Genomic DNA, 17,520 nt, shown 5'->3' with positions numbered 1-17,520 from the left:
CCAGCAATGGAAGGGCTCGGCCCCAGCGTGCAGAGGACTCAGGTACAAACTGCAGGAACTGGAGCTTTTATTTCACCCCCTCCCCAGAGCCAGGCAATTCCAGGCTGTGGGAAACACGCGCCCAACGTGGCTCCACGTGCCCATCACGCCGCAGTCCCTCGGTCCCTGTCTCTGACCTCCCCCCTTGCTTCCAACAGGGCCGTGAGTTCCCACTACCCCCCTTCAGCTCAGCCCCCCTGGGTGCCATCACCCCCCAGGCACTGGGGTTTCCATCACTGGAAGTTTGTGCGCTTTATTTAACATCAAGCCCTCTCTCTTTGGATACAGAATCCCAAGTTACTCAGCTGCAAGCAGAGCAGAAGTGGAACAGTGAGTATCTCATATATATATATATATAGATCTATAGATATAATCTCTGTCTATATCTTTACCTTGAAAATTAGAATGTGAATGTTACAAAACCCACTGAATTGCCAAACTGCCAACCAAAAGTAGAAAAAAAGAATGGTTAAAGGAATCCCATGGCTATATCCTGATGTAGAAAACGCTGTACATCCCCTCCCGCAGGCGGTACCCAGCACTAGGACTATGGCTGCTTGGTTTTCCTTATAGCACAGACTGGGGCAGTGTTGGGGGGGGGGGGGGGGCGGGGCCAAACAAACCTCCTGGCCTGGGGCTGGTTTTATACTGGTTTAGCAAAGCAGTGTCCGTAGTCAACATAAAAATGACCTGAGAAATGGTACATACCTCCAGACAGTTCATTGGAATTCATATGTACAAAGTAGAAAGAAGTGATGCTCTGTGCACACACACGACACGACGCGGGGCTCGGCGCCCGCGGCAGCCACAAGCTCAGCCAGACACATTACATTTCTCAGATTAGTTCTTTGCATTGTGTATTAATTGTACCAGTGCAATAACATTGTCAAAAAGGAGGAGCTGCTCCGGGGCGGCCCGGGGCCTGGCGCAGCCTCAGAAAAGGGTGGTTTAAACTTGTTTTAAAGCGAGGTACACATTAAGCAGAGCTCTGTGTTAGGGGGATGGCAGCGGAAGGCATGCGCGGCTCAGCCTCCTCCTCCACGGCTTTGTCCTCGGGGTCCAGCTGCTCACCGCCTTTGATGCTGTCCTGGAGCTGCTGGCGCCGCTGCACCTCGGCTTTAAGGTTCTCCAAGTCTTTTTGGCTGAGGGGAAAGCAGGGAGGGTGCAAACGTTAGCGCTGGGGATGGGGTGAACACAGGCACCGCTCCGGCCCCAGCCCAGGGCTCGAGGCGCAGCAGCACCCGCGCACGGTGCTTGGTCTGTCCTGGGGCTCTGCCATCGGTGGCCACCCAGGGCAGAGGCCGTGAGGTTTGGTCCTGCCTGGGTGCAGGCACCGCTCTGGGCAGTGGTTCCCATCAGTGATTATCTATAGCCATGGACTGGTCTCAGCTCAGCTTTGTGCACCCCCTCCCCAAGCAATTGTTCAACTAAGAGATAATTTACCATAAAATGAAGCACTCTTCATTTTATTATCAAAATGACAATAAAAGTCCCAAAGGTGACGCTAATGACACAGGGCTGCTGTTGGGATCTCAGCTGATGCTCTTTGCAAACAAACCCCATGGAGCTGGGGCAGGGACACCTCTGAGCTGCACCTACACAGCACCACCCTGCCAAGCAGCCTTGGCTGTGCCTCACAGGGACTCTTAATGCAGAGGGAAGTGTTGGGTTGACGCTAGCTCAGGAACACAGATAAGACAAAGCCTTGGTTCCTAAAGATCAGCACCCAGAGGACCTGCCCTACCTTAGTGGAATGAAGAGAATGCCGTTGATAATGTTGAGCTGCTCCAGGACACTGGCCATGCTGGGAGCTGTGAACTGCAGCACGAGAGAAAACCCTGTTAGAGGTCAAAACCCAGGCAGGAGAACTCGGAGCTCCTGAGCAAACCCAGGCCCCATTTACCAACAGCTTAGAAACCCTTGGGGCTCATAGGATACCCCAATGGGAGCAGCTGGGGCTGGCCCAAGGGGGCTGCTCCCTTCCTGCTCCATGTGCCGTGAGGTGAGGCAGGCTCCCCACCCCACATCCCATCCCATCCCATCACACCGCCCTTGGAAGCGGATCAAAGCACCCGGGAAAGATGACAGCATTCTCTCAGATGAGGAAACCAAAGTACTGTGGATTGAGCAACCTGCGCCTGCAGCCGGTGCGTCAGCACGGGGCAGGTCTGGGTGCTCCGGGCTCCCACAGCGTGAGCTGAGCTCCCTGGGTGCTCTGCACCCACACAGCTCAGCCGGAGCAAGAGCCAGACCCACAGAGGGGACAACCGCTGAGTCCACAGCGGTGATGCTGCGCTACATCTGCCTGAGCATCTACAGCGACCTCCTGCCCGTGACGGGGCTGCCCCAGCCACTGCCCCCCCTCGCAGTCCTTCAGGAGCAGCTCAACCCAAATCTGTCATCAGCGAAGTGCTCTCGAGCGCTCTCGCTGCGCAGAGGTTACCTTAAGAGGCATGATGTTGGCATTGGAGCCGTTCTTGTAGATCTCGTTCATTGTGCGTTGCAGAGCGACTGCTTGCTGAGTCAGGTATTTCAAGTACTCGGAGCTCTCTTTGGTCTTTTCATGGTGTTCTCCAAGCTGCGTGGCAAAGGGAAGAAGGCTCAACACAAATCCAGGCAGGCCCCAGACCAGGCTGCACTCCCTCAGTGTCCCCATCCCTAGAGGGTCGGTTCCCTGGCTCGGAGCTGCTCCCGCCTGCGGCTCTGGGGTGCAGAGGGGCTGCCAAGGGCAGGACTCAGCAGCACCCGCGCTCCTACCTGGTTCTTGTAGATGGTGTAACCTTCCTTCTCGTGCTGCAGGGCTGACCGGAACTCGGCCTTGCTCTCGTACACTCGGGCTACCAAGTGGTGGCTGAGGGAAGGAAAAGGGTTCAGAGGTGCCTTCATGAAGAGGAAACAATCCTGCACCGCAGCGAGCGCTGCCTGCACCCAGCGGGGTTTAGGTCTTAACACTGGTGTGAAAAGAGGCAGACGCAGCACCCTGGGAGTTGTTTCTGTTGGGATTAGGACACTGAACTGCTCTGGGTTGGGGTTTGCTGGAATGCTGAGAAGTGACCTTCAGAAATAAAGACTGAACTGGGGCCTTCTGCACCCTCGGGGCTCCATTTGTTAGCTGGAGAAGGGAGCAGCCCCCAGCCCTTCAGAAAGGGTCCCTTTGTTTCCTGGAAAGCAAACGTGTGAATTACTTGGTTATTCAGAGTCCATTAAAGATCCTCCAGCACAGGAGCATCCAGGAAGGCTGTTCCTGGATCACCTGGGCTCCCTCCAGCTGGGAGAGCTGCCCCGGCTTGGGCTCTGCTGCCTCAGTGTTTCTGGAATGAGAAAGGAAGAGTCCAGGTCTGGCAGCGTTACCCAGCGGGAGGGGATGAACCTCATCGTGCATCCCAGTGCCCCGGAGGGCAGGCAGGATGCTCGCTGCAGAATGCGGATCCATCAGGGCTGGAAAACACGTCAGGCTCTTGCGGGTGCTGAGTGAGATTTATTTCCAGCCTGGCACAGAGCAGATGGGCTGCAATGTGGTGGCACTGATTAGGAGAGAGCCACCGTGTGCTTGGTCCTGCACCCATTCGGGGGCAGTGCAGGCAGCTCCAAGAGCTGAGGGGCAGAGCAGACCCTGAAGGTGCTGAGTGCCCACAGCTCCCTTGGAGCCGCTCAGTGTTACAGTGAAGGGACAAAAGCAAATCACACGTTGCTCAAAGACAGCTCCCCAAGGGCCCGAACAGTTAAACACCAGTGTTCGTGTAGCAGGCAGCTCCCAGTGGAACTCCATGGGCCCCGCTTGCCCACCTTCACTTGCCACACGTGTCTTGAGAGACCCAAGGACCAGATTCTGGGGCAGCCTGCTGCAGTGCAGGGCCCACAGGTAACCTAAGAACAAGGGATCTCTGCCTTTCAGGACAACAAGCTTGGATGCTGCACCATGACCCCGAGAGCGCCCCGCGGTCCTGAGGAGCCTGGCAGCAGGGATGAGACTGAAGCTCTGATTTAGGGCCCAGCTGGACGAGCTCCCTCCCACATGAGCACAGCGAGCGTCCTCCACGCCTCACCTCAGTGCAACCTTCAAAGACTTGGAGCCGTGGTACTTGGAGCTGATGGCCAGCGCGTTCTCCAGGAAGCGGAGGGAGAGGTCGTACTCCATCACCCCGTGCAGCACCAGCCCAATGTTGTTCTGCACAGAGAGAGCACGGAGGCATTGAGGAAAGGGGAATTCAAACCACGCACTGACTGCTTCATAAACAGCAAGACCACTCGGGTGCTTCACAGCCAGCAAGTGAAGCCCCCAGCAGGGATCCCCATAGCACGTGGCAGGAAACCACTCTGTCTGTGGGAGCTTGGTCCAAACAAGCCAGACGAGAGCAAGAAGTTCAGGAACTTCCCCAAGGATGAGGTGCTCAAACCCACGGCTCCTGTGCCCCGGTGCTGCCCTGCCCTGCCCAGCTGAGGAGGCAAATGCCTTTTCTCCATCCTACTGGTCCCAACTGGCAGTAACCCAGGGAGGAGCCGTGCCTAAATGGCTATTTCAGACAGGCAGCACTATGGGCATTTTAAAGGCCAAGAGGCTTCTTGGAGATTAGAAACAAAGATTCCTGAGGGAACCTGAAGGCTCTCACAAGTGGTGACTTACATCCAAGAGTGCCATTTCTGGGTGATCCTCCCCGAATACCAGCAGCATGAGGTAGCGCGCGCGGTACAGCAGGTTCAGTGCCGTGGAGAGCTGGCTGTTTGCGAAGCAGTACAGAGCAAGGTGCATCTGCAACACAAGGAGGAACCAGCGTGAAGTTTCCATGTGCTCATCTCCTCCTCTGCCCCGTGCGCACAAACAGAGGGATGCTCCTTTATGGTTAAAGAGCATTTGAAGCACTCGACAAGCCCCGGTCTGGTTGATTCACAGCTCCATGAGCCACACAAGAGCCCAGTGCCAAGGAAGCTGCTCAAGTGTTTCACTGCAGTTTCTCCTATGCACCTCATGGGGTATTTCAGAATCAGCCTGCATGTGTGGGATACCCTCGCTGTGCTGTCGGGGGCTCTTTCTCTCTCTGTGACACAACCCAGGGCAAAGCCCGCAGAACTGATGAATGCAGAGCATTCAGCAGATAAAACCCCCAAATCCCAACCTCAGCGGGCCCAGCGGCCCACAGGGAACCAACACTGGGGTGTCTGCTTCACAGGGCTGTGGGATGCAGAACTGAAGGTGAAAGGGGAGGATTCGGGGAGGCCAGGGCCGAGGGGGGTGGCAGAACTGCCGCTGTTCCCTGGCTGCAGACAGGGTTTGAGGCTCCAGGAGGTGCTGCTGCTCCCCCCGCAGCCTGTACTCACGTATTCCTGGATCGTGTTGGGGTGTTCGATGCCCAGGACCCTCTCGCTCATCAGCACCGCTTTCTGCTGGTTACTTAAGGCCTGGACAGAACACAAGCCCCAAGAGCAAGTCACAGAGAGCCGGGCACCGCAGCAAAGAGGGGGAAGGAACGGGAGGAGTGAACGGGCCCTATCCCAGCCCTTGCTTACCTCTGAATAATCTCCCATGATATAGTTGAGACGAGCCAGCAGCCTCAGGCAGGCACAGATTTCTACATGCATAGCACCATACACATTGTTGAACAGGTTTAAGGCTTCGTTGATGAGCTCACAGCCCTCCTTCAGGAAACCTGGAAGAGGTGATGTTCACATGTATGTATGTTAAATAACCCTGCACCACTGGAGCAGCGTGTGCCTGTGAAGTGAGAACTGTTCCTGGACGCAGCCACAGGTCACTGCCTTGTGTAAAGGCAAGACCCAGGAGGAGGACGTTGCTGCCTTCTACACTGGCAGAGGGCAGCGGGCCCTGCTCTGCCCTCAGCAGCAGTCGCATCAAGAGGCAGGGCCCTGTTGGGTCTGTACCTTGCTGAACCTTTGCTTGCCCGCTCTGGAAGAAGTGGAAAGCATCTGAGGCTTTGGGGTTCACGTGCTTCACTACAGGGAAGATGTTGAGAATGTCCTCTTCTGTGAAGGTGGGCTTGTGCCTGTTGTCAAAGTTGTACTCCTTCAGCAGGATCTGGAGGAACCGAACAGGTCACCGTCACCACCTTCATAGGTACTTGGCAAGAAGAGAGGGGAAAACCTCCCTAGGTTCTGCGTGTGGATTCAGTCAAACACCTCCTGCATCGCCCGGGGATGGAGTTTGGAAAGACACCGTGTGTAGGTGTTCACCACGTCTGTGGTGAAATCACACCACGGTGCAAGGCTGTCAGAGCCCCAACAGAACCCCATGCAGCCAAGCACTGCACCCACCGAGGGGCAGGAAGGCAGCGCTGTGGGGAAGGAAACCCCTGTATTCAAGGACAACCCCAAGTCCTGCTCTGCTCAGAGCTGCTTCTCTTTGGATGGGGAGCACACGAGTGCATGAACTCGAGATGAGAGCTTGGTTTGTCAGGCAGAGCAAGCTACAGGGTTAGATATCTCTTTCCCCAGGGCTGTGTTCCAACACCAGCACCGCAAGGTGGACAGGCTGTCCCCTGCAAAGCAGCCTGCAATTACTCCTCCTGTCTCTGCGTACAGAACAGGATGGGGAAGGGAGGGAAGCCGTGGATCTTACCTGGACTCCAGTTTTGAGGGAGATTTCCCGAAGCAGGGTGATTTTCTGCAGGTTATACACCTCAGCGGCCTGGTCAGCATTCTCACTGCAAAAAGCAGAGGCTTGAGCCCTCAGGCAAGTTTCTGCTCAAAGGGCATCCCTCCACTGCGGTGCATCTGAAGCACAGGTCCCTGTACCACTGGGTGCTAACTGAAAGCAATGACTGACATTACAGGGGTTGCTACTGGTCTGTTAAAGCTCACAGAGCTGCACAACAGTAGCAAAGCCCCACTCCTTCAGTTTCTTGCCTTCTGCTCCCCTCTGCACTGCTAAGGAGAGGTTTCCTTCCTCCTCTGGTTTTCCTACCTGCCTTTGCCTCGCAGGTTTAATCTCATTTCACATTTCAGTTACACTTCCCCTGCTGCTCTTTCTTGCCCTTCTAAGGCTGTAAAACCCTCGAGAGCACAAGTTTATATTCAAACAGAAAACGAGTCCAAAGGCAGGGCCTGCTGCAGACCAAGAAGAGCAGCAGGCACCTGGTGAGAGTCCAGGCACAAGCAGTTTGCTCTGCTTACCATTCCAGACTAAAGTCAAAGTAGTTCTTTGCTTCTGAACAGATGTTCTTCCAAAGCTCCTGAGGGGTCATGCTGGCCCAGGCGGTGTTATCAGCATTCCCAAGGTTCCTGTTTTTCCTTTTCTTGTTCTTTTTCTTGGAGACCAGCTCATCAGCTGGGAGATGGGCGATGGGATTCGGGAAGGAGCTTAGAAAGCAGTTGAGGAAGTGGCTGATGGCAGCTGATAACCCCGACAGCTCCACGCCCTGCAGAGACACCAGAATCAGCCAGGGAAGATACCTGCCCTCATCATACAGGCACTGCTCTGCCTTGAGCCTCACACAAATCCAGTCCTAACAGCATCAGGAAAACCTCACAGGAAAGAGAAGAAAACATTTGCGAATGGAACTAGCTGAGAGCGACAGAGATGTAGCACAGAAGCACGTCTGCACACACACAAACACAGAGTTCTGTTCCAGGCTGCTACCCAGGACAGAGAAACTCGAAAGCATAAAGAGGATTCTGATGCTGGACTGAAGCCAGGGGCCTCGCTATGCTCTGTACAGACAGCTCTAGGGATGCACTGCTGTTCATGCAATCAACAAAGCTGCTCAGAAGGGCAGAAGCAACCCTGTTTGAGAGGACAAGGTATTACAGGAAAACAAGCTGTGATTTCACTTTTAAAAGCCTTCCCCCAATTCTCACTCATTATGAGGAGGGAAAGCATGAATGATTGCTCTCTGGGAAAGCTCCCTTCAAGTGGGAACTTGTTTTCCCTTCACGCAGGCCTGTACCTATTTTAGCACTAATGAGATTGTACTTCCCGTTGCTAAGCAACCCCCGAGCTGCCTAATGAGGGAAGAGGCTGGAGCAGCTCTATTTGTGGAAGAAGCCCTGGGGAGGACACAGGAGGCAAGAGGTGAGGCTGCAGGTCATACCTGGAGGTACGTCTTGAAGATGTGTTTGGCCGATCGCGTGATCAATTCACTGATTCCTATTTTCTACCCAAAGGAATAAAGAACAGAGACTGGGAGTCAGTTGGCAATGGCAAAGAAGAACGCACTTTGCTTCTCAAGGGGGCTCTGTGAAGGTCCACAGGACACGTTCTGCAGACCCTGCCCTGCAGCACAGAGCTGGTTTATATGTGACAACACTCCTGGAGCCGGCAGAGCCCCAGCACATCTGTGCACGGTGACCACAAGCTCCAATGGAGCTCTCCCAGCATCAGCCCTCCTGCTCACACTTTCCAGCTTGATCCTAAGACCAGACGGATTGTAGAGGCTTAAAAAATGCACAGCTTAAACCCCAGCTCTGTGTTACCTGCTACTGTGCTTGGGAACCCCTGAAGCACTCCTATATCCCAAAGGACACTCAAACTCCCCAACATTATGAAAGCCATTAAGGATCTGGGAGCAGAACTCCCCATCCACCACTTCCAGGTCCTTCTCCCTCCTCCTCCTCTGTTTGTGAAGCTGTTTATTGTCACACAGAGAAAGCAATCTGGAATCCAGACAGGGCACGCTGTGCCAGAGGGGGTTCTAACCCACAGCCCGGAGTCAGGCCTGGTGCTTACATAGATGTGATCCAGCTGAGCACGGCCAGGGGTCTTGGTGATGAAGCTGATCACCTTGCCCAGGTAACGCATGTTGATGCCCCTCTGGTGCATGGCCTCTGCGAGGGTGGCCCCGTCCATGGGGAGCACCGTGTGATCCAGGCAGTCTTTGACCTGGGGGTACAGACAAACTCTGGTTACTGGCACAACCATGAAGGAAGGAATCCCAATTCTAAACCCCTTTTTAAGGAGTTACCTGACTGGGAGGGGGAAGGCGTTGTCTGACACAGAACTTCCAGGAATGGCATTTGAGTTACAAGCACAGCAAGAACTGGCAAGTACAGAGCCCTGAGTAGCCAGAGCCCAGCTGCTGAGTGCTCCCAGCCTTGGGCCACGGGCTCCATGGCTGCTTTACCCCAAGTGGATAAATTCAGCTTGGGGAGACTGCTCAGAGGCTCTTCTCAGCACCTCTGCTGCTCTGGCCCTGCTGCTCGGGGCCTTGGTATGGCTATTTAAGCAATGCTTGTGGAACCAGCAGCCTAACCCTTCTTTAAGGGCCTCACAGGCACTAACTAAAACCATTTCTAACTAGAAGGTGTCACGGGCTGTGCACACTCAGCTGATAAGGGGACACGGCCCTTGCATTTGAAGTTGTGTGGCAGTGCTGATAAACAGTCACTTCATTCACATCATGGAGTAACACCAGTTACTCGCTGATACACGGAGTATGAGGAGTGCCTGCTTACACCAGCTGGTCTGTAACATGTCCTCGCAGCTGCTTGTGCAGCGTTTTGGGTTTATACCCTCCTGTATCAGCTCTCCTGTAAAACACCACTGGCCAAACCCTATTCTGATTCACTCCCCCTCCTTCTTCACTTAAAGGCTGAGCAGCTGCTCTTAAAGGTTATGCTGACTACAAAACTGGTGGATTTAGAGTTCACAAGAAACTCTCCAGCAAGGAAAATCCCCTCCTACGTAAGGCCAAAACCTCCTGCACCTCCTGGAGTGATCATCACTTCTGCCCTCCCAGTCAGAGCTGCAACACCCATTAGGAGGCAATTTAGAGGGCGTCCCGAGAAGGAAAAGCCGGCAGTTCCTATCTAGCCAGGTGCATAGGTAAGCATCCAAAATGCTTAGATTCACAGAATGAGGCTTTTACAACAGATATTAATAAGAACAATTTCCTGGTTCACTCCAAATTATTAGTCACCAATTGAGTCACAATCAGGGTCGGGTAACACAATAAGCTGTGCAGGATGCCCAGGGCTAGGGAGGGTGACTTTGTTGTCCCAAACTCTTAGCAATAGCTGGTAATTGCCAGGGCCAAAAATTCTTTGTTGGCCCGAGGTGGGGAAATCGTGCCATGGTGTCAGTCAGGACATGGAAAACCCCTCTCCTGCCTGCCCTGGCCACCAGGCTCCACCACTGGAGCCAGAACTCAGCCTTGGCTTGGGAGGTGAAGGGGGGAACCAGTGTGTGAGTGCTGCTCAGAGCAGCCAGGCTTGAGGCAAGCTCTCAGAGGGGACACGACTGCAGGCCCTCAGTTCCTTACCAAACCTGGGATCTGGCACGACAGCAAGAAGGCAGCAGCATCCTTCAGCAGCTGCTTCTGATCCTGCACCTCCTCTTTGCTGGACTCCGGGAAGCGAACACCTGGGAGAGAAAAAGAGAAAACACATCAACTCAAAGGGGAAATGAGTCCCATACAGAAGTGTACAACAAGAGGAGGTGTAGAGTTGTGATTCTGTTGCCCCAGAATTAAAGATACTTCTTCAAACACTCATCTACTCTACAACATGTTCGGATGGAAAGAGCATCGGCTGCTCTGCTCAGTTCTGCTCAGTGGCTGTTCTGCTCTTGCCACTCATTCTTCATTAACACAGCTTTTACACGTTCAAATTCTGCTCTTTATTTGGCCCATTCTACCTATGGCAAAGTGCTGTGAGCAGCTCAAGTGCGGAAGAGTCAGCTGGCTAGACTGGAGTGGGAATGTTTTAGCAGATGGGCCAGCAAATACCGCAAGTGCTCAAACTGAGCTAGAAACTGAGCCTTTTGCTCTTGCACACCAAAATTAAAAGTTTAAGTTCCAGCTGCAAAGCCAGTGCTAAAGCACTGACCTTTACCAGCCTTAGAAGGTGCTTCGGCTTTTCAGTACTCATACTCCTTCCGACACATTTATCCCAAGCTAAATTCAACTATGTATGACCCTTCCCCTGTGATCTGCATGTGCACAGCCTTGGTATTCACCCCCCTAAACACTGTGGGAGCTTCTTCTGTATTTCCAAATGACAAATGCTGATTCCAGCCATGGAAAGCTACAAATGGTGCCTATGACTGACGCATGGATTCGCAAGGGCACTGTGACCTGCTTACTGTGATGCTACTATAGCAAACCCTGCCCTTCGCTGAGGCTCCAACATCAGTCATTCAGCCACAACTGTTGTTTTTTATGTAGCTACATTAGGATCAAATCTAATTTCCTTCCCTCCCTCTGCTGCTTTTCATGTGGTCCAGCAGCTGGGATGCTGGAGAATGGCAGGAACATTCCTTGGCAGCAACCTGCAGACCTCCCCAGTGCAGCGGTGGGAGACAGCTCACCGCCTGCATCTGGGACTCAGAGCACTGCAATCAATTACTCCTTGCTCTCTCCTGTATCTTTCTGCTTCACCACGTTGCTAGCCAAAAGCCAGCAATATTCTTGGCTGAGGAACACAGTTTTTGCCTGGCTGCAGCAGTGCTCTGAAGAAGGACGAACACCAGCTCTTGTACACATACCTGGTGAGAAAATATCTGGGTTGAACCGAATGTCAAATGATGTGTCACTAATGGAGCCCACAGCCTTGCAAGCGTTCCGAATCACTTCTCGGCTCTTGGGATCCACTGGAGCAGGAAGAAAAGCAGAATACAACAGGACACACATGGGTTTCAGGAAATGAGAAGCCTAGCTCATCAGTTCAAAGGTTTGTAACTAAAAGCAGCAGCAATCCATTCCAAAAACCACTGCAGGACATCTGGAAAGGAGGATGGCTGCAAAATACAAGAAGTCTGACCAAGATGGCCCAGAAAACCCACGGAGCTCGGATTGCTCCGAAATCCAAGCCTGGGATTCCCACAGGTGCCTGTACAGTGAACAGTTCCCAGCCTGGCCACCACTGGCTCAAGGCTCTAATGGCCCAGCCCTGGCCACCAGCCCCATAGGCCAGCTTGCCAGCCAGCTCTCACTCCTGCAGCAGGGCTGATGGGCTTGCTGCATCCAGAGACCCTCACCCACCCAGCCCCCAGGGCGATTCATCCACCGGTGTGCAAACAGCTCTATGCAAACAGCAAACACAACGTGATGGAAGCTGCCAGTGCTCCTGTTTAACAACAAACCATCACCCCCAGTCCAGCACAGCTCCCACCAGTTACACAGCCACCCACCAGGGCAGGAGGCCTGGGCTGCTGCGGGTGAAATACCTGCTCCATCATCCGATGCAATGGTCTCAGCAAGCTCTTTCACCTGATCAAGTCCAGTCACGTTATCATCTATTTTACCGTCCTCTGACTCAGCCTTCTCGCTGTCTGCACTTCCATTCTCTGGAGAGGCACCATTTTCCAGTGTACTCGAGCTCTCCTGCTTGTTGGCCTTCTGCTGCATCAGCTGCAGTGCAGCCAGCTTCATGAATAACAGATACCTACGGCGAAGGGAAAGAGGAATTCAGCACAGAGGCGTCCCTGCCCATGGCAGGGGTTGGAACTGGGTGGTCTCATGGTCCTTTCCAACCCAAACCATGCTGGGATTCTACGATCACCACTGCTCTGCAAGGAAAAACCTCACAGAGGTAGCACTACAGACCACAGTTTCACAGAGGGCAGGATGTGCACCCTCCTCCAGGAGCGCACATTAGTTGATCAGAAGCAACAACAAAGTGGGTTTGCGTGACTCATGTCCTTGCAGTGCTCACAAATTGCTTTCACACGCAGCAGCACGGGCAGACTCTGCCAGGGGCACAGAGGAGGCAAACACCAACCAGCAGCAGCTCTGCCAGGACCTTAGCGAGAGGCCCGGCCCCTGCTCGCCGAGGAGCAGCACCCTACAGCCACGGTCCTGCAGGCTGCTGGTCTGGAAGCCATCCCAGAGCAGCAAAGCCTGCCTGCGGGCACAGGGGCAGGCGCTGGCTGCAGAACCGGCTGCTCAGCGGGCAGGGCTCCTCCTCAGCAACTGGAGGCTCCTCTCATCCTCCCAGCAAGCAGAGCACAGGCTCTGACCATCTGCGACAGCAGCCACCTGCAGCCCTCCGCATGGCAGCGGGAGCATCCACATCACCAGCACCAGGCTGCACCACGTGGCTAGGACTTGTGCTGCTCCCAGAGCTCCTGCACTGGGCAAGCCCAAACACCAGCACATCCCGCCGCCAACCTGCACATCTCCCGCCGCCAACCTGCACATCCCGCCGCCAACCTGCACATCTCCCACCGCCAACCTGCACATCCCACCGCCAACCTGCACATCCCACCGCCGCCAACCTGCACATCTCCCACCGCCAACCTGCACATCTCCCGCCGCCAACCTGCACATCTCCCGCCGCCAACCTGCACATCTCCCACCGCCAACCTGCACATCCCACCGCCAACCTGCACATCTCCCACCAGCCTGCACATCTCCCACCGCCAACCTGCACATCTCCCACCGCCAACCTGCACATCCCACCGCCAACCTGCACATCTCCCACCGCCAACCCGCACATCTCCCACCGCCAACCCGCACATCTCCCACCGCCAACCTGCACATCTCCCACCGCCAACCTGCACATCTCCCACCAGCCTGCACATCTCCCACCGCCAACCTGCACATCCCACCGCCAACCTGCACATCTCCCACCAACCTGCACATCTCCCACCGCCAACCTGCACATCTCCCACCGCCAACCTGCACATCTCCCACCGCCAACCTGCACATCTCCCACCACCAACCTGCACATCTCCCACCAACCTGCACATCCCACCGCCAACCTGCACATCTCCCACCGCCAACCTGCACATCTCCCACCGCCAACCTGCACATCTCCCACCAACCTGCACATCTCCCACCGCCAACCTGCACATCTCCCACCGCCAACCTCCACATCTCCCACCGCCAACCTGCACATCTCCCACCACCAACCTGCACATCTCCCACCGCCAACCTGCACATCTCCCACCGCCAACCCGCACATCTCCCACCGCCAACCCGCACATCTCCCACCGCCAACCCGCACATCTCCCACCAGCCTGCACATCTCCCACCGCCAACCTGCACATCCCACCGCCAACCTGCACATCTCCCACCAACCTGCACATCTCCCACCGCCAACCTGCACATCTCCCACCGCCAACCTGCACATCTCCCACCGCCAACCTGCACATCCCACCGCCAACCTGCACATCTCCAACTGCCAACCTGCACATCTCCCACCAACCTGCACATCTCCCACCGCCAACCTGCACATCCCACCGCCAACCTGCACATCTCCAACCGCCAACCTGCACATCCCACCACCAACCTGCACATCTCCCACCGCCAACCTGCACATCTCCCACCGCCAACCTGCACATCTCCCACCGCCAACCTGCACATCTCCCACCGCCAACCTGCACATCTCCCACCAACCTGCACATCTCCCACCAACCTGCACATCCCACCGCCAACCTGCACATCTCCCACCGCCAACCTGCACATCTCCCACCGCCAACCTGCACATCTCCCACCAGCCTGCACATCTCCCACCGCCAACCTGCACATCTCCCACCGCCAACCTGCACATCTCCCACCAACCTGCACATCTCCCACCGCCAACCTGCACATCTCCCACCAACCTGCACATCTCCCACCGCCAACCTGCACATCTCCCACCAGCCTGCACATCTCCCACCGCCAACCTGCACATCTCCCACCGCCAACCTCCACATCTCCCACCACCAACCTGCACATCTCCCACCAACCTGCACATCTCCCACCGCCAACCTGCACATCTCCCACCGCCAACCTGCACATCTCCCACCGCCAACCTGCACATCTCCCACCGCCAACCTGCACATCTCCCACCAACCTGCACATCTCCCACCGCCAACCCGCACATCCCACCGCCAACCCGCACATCCCACCGCCAACCTGCACATCTCCCACCAACCTGCACATCTCCCACCGCCAACCTCCACATCTCCCACCGCCAACCTGCACATCTCCCACCGCCAACCTGCACATCTCCCACCAACCTGCACATCTCCCACCGCCAACCCGCACATCCCACCGCCAACCTGCACATCTCCCACCAACCTGCACATCCCACCACCAACCTGCACATCTCCCACCGCCAACCTGCACACCTCCCACCGCCAACCTGCACACCTCCCACCGCCAACCTGCACACCTCCCACCGCCAACCTGCACACCTCCCACCGCCAACCTGCACACCTCCCACCGCCAACCTGCACACCTCCCACCGCCAACCTGCACACCTCCCACCGCCAACCTGCACATCCCACCGCCAACCTGCACATCTCCCACCGCCAACCTGCACATCTCCCACCGCCAACCTGCACATCTCCCACCAACCTGCACATCCCACCACCAACCTGCACATCCCACCACCAAACTGCACCCAGCAGCTCCCATTGGTAATGGGAGGTAATAAAGGTAGCATTCCAGACACCTGGAGAGCCTTAGAAGGAAGAATAAATCATTCTCATTCCCTAGCCATCAGGGTATCTGCAGGGAAAGAAGAGCGTCTGGATGTCTGGACAGGAAACAAGAACAGATCTGAAGACTCAGAACTGCCTTTCCCCAGCTCCCTGCAGCCCTGGCAGAACCCTGCTGTTTCCAGCTCATTCATTAAGTTTCTATAATTGCACATGCGTGGCCAAGCAATGGGGAGATCAGCTGCCCGCTTCTGGGAGCTCTGCTGTGATGTCCCTGGGACAATGCAGCGAGGTCCTGACCTGCACCCTTACCACTGCAAGGGGAGGAAGGGGGAGCTCAGCTCACCTGTGTTCTACAAAGGCATCAACAAGCTCTTGCCGGAGACAGCAAAGTTTGTGTCTGTGCTGCTTGGGGAACCCCATTTTCTTACATTCCTCTGGCATCTCCTCCCCTTCAACAGGCAGGAAGTTTAGATCTGGAGGGAAAGTGCGGAGCAGGTCCAGGATGTAGTGACGCCCATCATTGCCAATAATGCCTTTGCACTCCACTGAGGAGCACAGCTCCACCTCCTCATTCTTGTCGTTGAGGACTTTGTGCTTCTGGATCTTAAGTGGCCTGCTGGTCTTCTCCAGCAGCTCCAGGTACTTGGGGTGTGAAACAACGGTCTTGCCGAAGTCTATTGACCCATAGATTACACTCTGTTCCTGCTCCCGTTCCAAGATGCCAGGAATGATAGACTGAGCTGTCACCCTGTAACCTCTGTAATCCACCACTACAGTCCCCAGCGTGTACAGCCCTTCTACATCCACAGCATTATAGGTCCGCACACCATTGAGATCATTGGTAGGAGCTACGTAAGCAGCAACATCTCCACCAAAGTCCTTGTAGTGGTCACGGACATCAAAGCCCAGGCTGAAGAAAATGTTGTTCCAGATGAACATCTGCATCTTGGTCTCTTCACTGGGGTTGATGGCCATGACATTGCCATCAATGACAGCCATAGCACCTCTTGTTGCTGCTGCAGTGAAGTCGCTGTGAACCTGCAGGCAGGTGGAGAGAAGACTGGGTCAGGAAGGGCTCCCACCCTCCCAGCACCTTGCTCCCAAAACTCCCAGCAGATTTCTCCTTCACTCCTCCTGACAGCCTTCCAGCAGGCAAGGCAGCTGGCTTCTGCTTCTGTGAGCCTGGCTGATGGCTTGGACACAAGCTCCAGGAGGCAGAAGCCCAGGATCAGCGGGGCTCAGACTCATTAGCAACCTGCAGAGGAGGGCTTAGGTGTAAATGTCACCATCCCTCCACCCTGGAAGGAGCACTGCATCAGGCAGAAGAGCAGAGGCTGCCTCAGGCTCAGCAGGCAGGCACAGGGTCACGGAGCACTGTTCTGCCGCGCAGGGCTGGGAGCAGATGGCAGGCACAAGGCCCTTAGCTAACGAACAGGGACCCTCCTCTGGCAGTTTGCAATGGGTGGCCCAGGTGAAGGGCCCAGATGGGCAGCAGAGAAAGGGCAGATGTGAGGAGCTGCCCGAACAGCCCGGAGTTACCTTGAAGATGGCTCGCTCTCTGAGCAGCCTCTCGGGCAGGTTCTTGCGCGGCAGCTCCCGCGTGGTCTGCAGCTCCTCGTTCCAGTCTCTGGTCTGAAAGAGTCAAAGCCTTGTGGGAAGCAATGCACTGAGTAGGAAGGGGCTGGCAAGACAGCATTCCTGCTTTACGAGGCATTTAGTGACAGAAGGCAGGGGAAGGGGCAGGAATTGAGGCTGCATGGAGCTCAGAGGAAGTGAATTAGCGGCAGGAATGAACACTCCTTGGGAGTGGACTTTATCCAGCAGCACTGCCCCAGCTTATGCAGTGCAACTTCTCTGAAGTAGCAGCTTGCTAAGCTCTGGAGGAGGCCTGTGCAGGTTTCACTGATGTGGTCACGCTGCAGGCAGACAGCCTCTGTCACAGGCCTGCACTGCCCACAGCCTGCAACATCTCATGCTATAAAGCTGCACCTGAAGCGTTTGGAACGGTTTGCTCAGAGAGCCAAGAGCTGTCCCAGGCCTGAGCCATGAGGAGTGCTCTGCCTTCTGCACAGCGGTGCTCGGAGCAAGGACATGGGATTTAGAAACACCCCAGCAGAAGCTGCTCCTCTCAGACCTTTCCATGCACAGGGAGCTGCAGCCTGAGC

General features: G+C 55.4%; 1 protein-coding gene across 2 annotated transcripts in view; it reads right to left on the bottom strand.

Annotated features, from left to right (window-relative positions):
* Positions 1–272: 272 nt before the first annotated feature.
* The window catches only part of CLUH (clustered mitochondria homolog), a 33,690-nt gene continuing 16,442 nt past the window's right edge, over positions 273–17,520 (bottom strand). For both annotated transcript variants that reach the window (XM_062615653.1, XM_062615652.1), the window contains exons 9-26: positions 16,895–16,987; positions 15,699–16,393; positions 12,152–12,369; positions 11,471–11,575; positions 10,248–10,348; positions 8,717–8,869; positions 8,082–8,144; positions 7,165–7,409; positions 6,611–6,695; positions 5,917–6,070; positions 5,545–5,684; positions 5,356–5,436; positions 4,664–4,789; positions 4,086–4,207; positions 2,797–2,890; positions 2,483–2,617; positions 1,784–1,857; positions 273–1,181 (exon numbers count right to left, since the gene is read on the bottom strand). In XM_062615653.1, the coding sequence (XP_062471637.1) occupies positions 1,016–1,181; positions 1,784–1,857; positions 2,483–2,617; positions 2,797–2,890; positions 4,086–4,207; positions 4,664–4,789; positions 5,356–5,436; positions 5,545–5,684; positions 5,917–6,070; positions 6,611–6,695; positions 7,165–7,409; positions 8,082–8,144; positions 8,717–8,869; positions 10,248–10,348; positions 11,471–11,575; positions 12,152–12,369; positions 15,699–16,393; positions 16,895–16,987 (2,850 nt within the window). In that variant the 3' untranslated portion in view covers positions 273–1,015. The remainder of the gene's footprint in view (positions 1,182–1,783; positions 1,858–2,482; positions 2,618–2,796; positions 2,891–4,085; positions 4,208–4,663; positions 4,790–5,355; positions 5,437–5,544; positions 5,685–5,916; positions 6,071–6,610; positions 6,696–7,164; positions 7,410–8,081; positions 8,145–8,716; positions 8,870–10,247; positions 10,349–11,470; positions 11,576–12,151; positions 12,370–15,698; positions 16,394–16,894; positions 16,988–17,520) is intronic.

This window comes from Pezoporus occidentalis, unplaced genomic scaffold (genome assembly GCF_034315485.1).
Source record: "Pezoporus occidentalis ecotype Australia unplaced genomic scaffold, CSIRO_AGI_Poc_V1 ctg183, whole genome shotgun sequence".
In the NCBI taxonomy this organism is placed as follows: domain Eukaryota; kingdom Metazoa; phylum Chordata; class Aves; order Psittaciformes; family Psittacidae; genus Pezoporus; species Pezoporus occidentalis.
The sequence above is the reverse complement of the archived record's forward strand: the minus strand, read 5'-3'. Positions and strand labels throughout refer to the sequence as shown.